At 45.1% G+C, this 6,000-nt stretch overlaps 1 protein-coding gene across 5 annotated transcripts in view; it reads right to left on the bottom strand.

The window, feature by feature from the left end:
* cbfb (core-binding factor subunit beta) overlaps nt 1–6,000 on the bottom strand; it is a 46,306-nt gene continuing 40,306 nt past the window's right edge. Inside the window, exon 6 of one of the 5 annotated variants that reach the window (XM_079249379.1) lies at nt 1–156. In XM_079249379.1, coding sequence (XP_079105505.1) covers nt 85–156 — 72 coding nt within the window. In that variant the 3' untranslated portion in view covers nt 1–84. Of the gene's footprint in view, nt 157–729; nt 839–6,000 lie in introns of those variants that run through there. The other 4 variants (XM_079249381.1, XM_079249383.1, XM_079249382.1 and 1 more) reach the window with 4 other exon arrangements.

The following is a 6,000-nucleotide window of genomic DNA, read 5'->3' as shown; positions in this document are numbered from 1 at the left end:
TTTATCAATTGATTGTGTTGAAGAAAAACAGACTGCCAGCCTTCCTCCTCCTCCTCCTCCTCCTCCTCTTCCTTCTGGTCCTTGTCAGCGCATCTTGTGTTCCACATCAGCGTTGGCCATGTTTGAGCCAGGGCTGGGGTCCTGCTGTCGTCTGGACTGGGGAGACAGACGGATGGAAGGATGAAAGAGGTAAAAGGAAAGGGAGGAGAAGACAAGGAAGAATCAGAGACAAAAGATGACAAATTAAGTACAAGTTCCAAAGTTCCAAAATGTAAATATGTGTTGAAAGCTGGGGTAGGGAATGTTGGGGAGTGAGCAAGATCTGAAAGTAGCACTATGTCTTGGCTCCTCCCCCTGTCTTGGCCCCTCCCCCTGTCTTGGCCCCTCCCCCTCTGGTTCTGCTCTTTGCGTGATCCGAGGCTTTTTTATTCGCAGCTTTTTCCACCAAAGATTTTCTCTTTCTCGGCTGTTTAGCAGGAGGAGGCAAATAAACCGAGCCGGGTCGGGAAATCCTTCCTGCATTTTCTCAGCCATGTTTGCCTTCCGAGTTTCTTCTTCACTACTTTGTATTTTCATCCTAACACGCTGTTTATATGCAGGGTGTGGCTATCAGGTATGCTGCTGGAGGGGGAGGAGGGGAGCCGGGAGAAGAAGCTACGGAATATAAGAAATGAACAACTCCATTTGGGTCGGAAAGTTTGGATTGGAGTAGAGACAGGTCTGTAGCTGAAACGGCAGCTTAGAAACTGGCCTGAAGTTTGAGAGAACATCGGGATCCAAGTTGTTGTTTTCAGGAAGAGGATGCAGAGCAGCATGCTGGAAGCATCTGGAACACAACCTGAGAGAAGAGAGGCATTAACCAAACTGACTACCCAGACGGCACTAAGACCTCCTTCGGCAGACTAGGAGAGACACTGTCCCCAGGACAGGGTGAAGGCCTCTGGTGCTGGATTATTTCAGAAATCTGAGGCATGCTAATGGACTCAAAACGTTCTAAAACTGCAGGAGAAACACCTGGAGTAGCAGGATCAGGGTTGCAAAGGAAAGGAAAGGACCTGACAGCACTCACTTTATCAATGTAAGTTTTTAAAAACCCTTCACAAAGTAAGACAGCAGGAGTCGGGTGAGAGGGATCACGGGGATTCAAAAGAGAGTTCAGAGAATTAAAAGAATTTGAGGCTTGCTGATATTCACAGAGACAAAGTTAGAGATAAACTGGCTCTTAGCATTTTTAACAGCAACCTGATACTCAGCTAAGTGGTTTATAAATATCTCCAAGGAAGCACGAAGTTTCTCCTTCCATTTTCTCTCAGCACAACGACAGATGCGTATGTGTGTGTTCGTTAAGCCACGGGTCTGAAGCTGGCTGACAGTGTTTACTTTTAACCGGAGCAATAGCATCTAATATATCTGTACACACAGAATTAAAGACCTCCGGGGGTTTATCAATACTTCCATTCAGGTGGAACTCTACTGAGGGGAGCTCCAATTCTGTAAACGCAGCAGAGAAAAGTAAAGCAGTCTGAGCGTTAATCAGGCGACGGGAACGCACAGGAGCCAGAAACAGACATTAAAAGATGAAACTTAAGAAATAAGAGATTTGATAAGAGATTAAACTGAGAGTGAGAATCAGGTCAAGGATGTGTCCCTTTTCATGTGTGGGATCCTCCACTAGTTGAAGCAAGGTAAAGGAGTTAATCAAACTCAGCAAATCTTCGGTTAACGGCTTAGTCTCACAACACGCATGAACGTTAAAGTCTCCAACTATCAGAATCCGATCAGAATCCAGAACAATTGCTCACAATAAATTTGCTAAGTCCTGCAGGAAGTCATTGTTACATCTGGGCAGCCGAAAGATTACCACACCGAGCACCGGGTATTCACATTTTATCTCCACAAGCTGAACTTCAAAGCTGGAGAAACTGTCTGCTGGAAGTTGCCGAAATGAGAAACGGGACAGAGCACTTCAGCGACTCCTCCACCTTTGCCAGTTATCCGGGGAACACTGAGGAGTCCACAACCAGGAGGAAGAAGTTCTGAGAACGGAGTGAACTCACCAGGTGGAAGTCATGTCTCCATCAGAAAGCAAAATCCAACTCACACCAAGTGAAAAAGTCATTTTAGATGAAAAGTTTTGTTTGCTTCAATCATCAATCAGGAAAATCACCTCATCCATGGCTGTAGACGAGGCCCGACTCAGCGAAGGAAGACCACGTTTGAACTGCCAAGAACGACGGGAGGGAGGAGCTGAGATGAGCTTGGGCCATCAATGCTACAAGCACAACAGGTTGGATCCAGCACAAGGAGCAGACATAATGAGATTGAAAACATCCATCCGATGACCCCCTGAGAGCCTTAGTCTTCACCAAAACGCCACCTCGCTTTCCCCGTGTCCGTGAACGCTGAAGGGAGTACAGCACAGGTAAGCCGGAATGTCAGATAGGAACGGTGAGGAGTTTGATTCTTTAAGACCGATTCCTGGTAATAGATAAGAGGGCTTGGCAATCATAAACCAGAAGAGCTGAGACCACATTAGCTTTGTGGTTTATTTACCACTAGGTTTATTCCATCAACCTAGTGGTAAAGGTGGGTATAACATGCTGGGACTGTACGGTAGCCGTCAGAGGTCAAAGTTCTCCCAAACATAAAGATGTTTTCATGGATCTAGTAGTCTCAGATGTACGACAGGTAATTACTTCTTCTATAGTGGTTTTAAGGTGTTTCCAAATGGTGCTCTACCTCCTATCAAACAAAGCTGCTACTGCAGGTTTAATGCTTGTTTGTCCATTCAGAGACAGCGTAGTAAAAATGAAGGCAGCTGCATGCATGAGAGCTGATATAAACATAACGGTTCATAAAAATATTTTAGAAACAGAGAAAATCAGAGATGAAGACAAGAGGACTGGATCAGGTTAACATAATCAGAGCTGCAAACTGATGATAGAAATCAGAATCAGCTGATTGCAGCAGATGTCCACTATATGGAGCCAGAGAGCCTTATGGGTTTCACTGATATTTTTGTCTCTAACACACACACACACACACACACACACACACACACACACACACACACACACACACACACACACACGGGGCATCGTCAGGTCATGGATGGAAGCCATGAGCATGAGAAAACTTTTATAAATATTCTCAAGACCAGGATCAGAGCCAGACAGAGAGGCCGGTGTGGAGTGTTTACACTGAGGTCACATCTGCAAACGGGGTGGGAGCGACGATGAGGAGCAGCAGGGAGAGGTGGGGAGGTGCAGTGGGGTGGATGTGGGAGATAGGAATCCTTCATGTCCAGCTTATCTGACTCCTCACCACCAGACTGTGTCAGCATGTGGATCAGGATGGAGATCTGAGGTGTAAGAGTGACGGGGAGGTTGAGGTGGACCTGGCGGCCATGATACACACTAACAGTAAGTATATCCCAGCTGTAAGAGCATCAGGCCGGGGGGGGGGGGGGGTATTTGCTAATCCTGGGGGCTGGAGAGATTTTAGTATTGATCCAAACACAAATGGAAGCTGCAGAGTCGCTGTAGGCTGCTGAACCACAGATCAATACTGCTTAAGGTGGTGGCTGTGTGTGTGTGTGTGTGTGTGTTGATGGCGATCGATACTAATGATATATTAATGCTTTCAGCTGCAGCTCATCGTCCACCACCGAGCCTTCTGCGGGACTGTGTGTGTCCTTGTGAGGCCCAGCAGCTGATTGGTGGAGGCGTAACCGGACCAGAACTTCATGAGTGATCCAGACTCCTTCCTGATAAAAGACTGGATCTGATAGCACTGATTTTACCTCTGAAGTGCAAAGTCCTGGCATGCAGCATCTGATGCCGGCGCGGAGGACCAGCTCAAATCTGTGTTTATTAAAAGATTGATTGTTTAAAAAAGAATCAGGATTTTTTCTGTTTTGTGTGATTAGATGAGAAAAATGGGAGATTCTTGTCTGCATTGTTGTAGGTGGACAGTATCTTTAGTTTTTCTCCATTTTGTCTCAGCTTTCTTGCAGTTCCCTCTGCTGGGAGTGGTGGCGGTAGTCGAGGAGGCCCTGATCTGGCTCTCTACGAGGTGTTCATCTGTTTTCTCTTCTTTCTGATTCTCTTTCTGTCCCTCCTCCATCCCCTCTGCTCCGCTCCAGCAGTATAAACTTTGTAATAAAAACAATTCTGGAAAAATAAAATAGGAATCCAGAATATCAAGGCTCAGCAGAACAGCGTCCAGACGGTTATTCTGCTGCTTCAGTGCAGCACAAAACAAAAAAAAGGGAGAAAAAAGTATCTGGAGTGAAATCTCAGGATGCTGTAACAGCAGCGCAGAAGTTTGGTGTAAAACATAAAAAAAATTGCAGCCACTTCAGAGGTAACATATCGCCTCCTCACAGTTCTCACCGGCGCCTCCTGCTGGTGTAACTGGTGATAAAACACACAGTCGTGGCGTGTCGCCTGTTGTTTAAAACTCTCTTACATAAGAGTCAGAGCTGGAATGAATGTGTAAATTTAACCCCCCAGTTATTTAACTCTTGTTAGTTGTGTGTAAAGATGTTAAAAATGCAGAAAATTCTTGAATTAAACAGGAAGGATGTTTTGGTGGTCGGTAGACAGGGACACATGGAACAGGTGGGCTGCTAAAAACAACATGCTCAGAAGGAGAAGAATTATTTAAACGGAAGACTTTGTTAAAAATGAGCTTTGACCAATCGATGCAGTGCCGCCGCATCTTTTGTCTCCCCTGATGGAAAATAAAGAATAAAGTTTGGAGGAGACACTTGAGTTCCGGCAGCATCGGTGCCAAGCCGGGTTTCGGTTAAAAAGAAACAACCTAGCTTATTGTCTGAAATCAGGTCATGCATGATAAAAGTTTTATTTACAACAGATGGTAGATTTAAAAGAGTCATGTTAGAAGCTGGGTGTGTTTGGTGGAGTCGTGCTCGGAGAACACACCGGGATCCTGAGTTCCTCCAACAGCTCCAAAATGCTGGATAAACCGCATGTTGTGACCATTGTTTTCTTGTTCCTTCTAAACATTTTCACACATGGGGGAAAACGCTTCTCTGCGTCTTCTTGCTTTACTTCCATGTCTTTCGGGTTAAGTTTCTATCAGCAGCCTTTATCTCAGGTGGGATAGATCACAGTGCGGCTGCTAAATTAATATATTTATATTTTCTCCTCCCAACACACAAAAAAGCATGTAAACACCCCATATTGCATTTTCATGGTGGCAGACTGTGAAAGATGCAACCTTCAGTAAATCAGTTTTTTTTGCATGTGCAGTGAGTTTGCACACGTTTTAGTACACACAAACCTTCAGGAGACCAGGGCCTCAGTATTACAGTAAGTCTGCTGTCTGGTACAGCAGGTTATGAATGAAACTTATGAAAGCATCACATATCTATTTTCCTTTCTTTCTTGTCTGTCTCTGACAGAACAGGGAGAGCGCTGTGGCTGTAAACAACATGCAGAGCTAAGACGATCAGCAGCTTCCTGGACTGAAGACTTCTACATGGAGAGGTGGAGTTTAGACCACAGAATTGCTGAGGCTGAATCTGAGCAGCTATTTAGGAACACTCATCCGACACACCCAGAGAAAAGTCTCCGAGCAGAGCTGCAGGATTGCTGAAGCTTTGCACACATCTCATTTTCAAGATATAATTCAGAAACATGGGAGACCACACAGCATTTACCAGCAAATAAGCAGAACATTTTTATCAGGTCAGAGAGGAGCACTGGAAGACAGAAAGGAATCCGTTAAATAAAAACATTTTCTACATTTTATACCTGTGCTGGAGCCAAAACAATTTTTGTTTTTGCTTTTTCAAGGCCTTTAGACTCACGTCTGGCCAAACCAAGACATAAACACATTTTCTTCCTCCTGTGGTTTACAGGAGGACACACACTCCACCCTGGCCTGTTGAAAACAGCCGTTTCAAACCATTTAACCCGGGCTGTGATTGAACACATCACACTGCACTTTTCTTATCTGGCACACAGAAATGTT

This window comes from Telmatherina bonti, assembly GCF_933228915.1.
Source record: "Telmatherina bonti genome assembly, chromosome: 2".
Taxonomy (NCBI): Eukaryota; Metazoa; Chordata; class Actinopteri; order Atheriniformes; family Telmatherinidae; genus Telmatherina; species Telmatherina bonti.
Note: the sequence above shows the minus strand (reverse complement) of the source record. Positions and strands in the feature narration are given on the sequence as shown.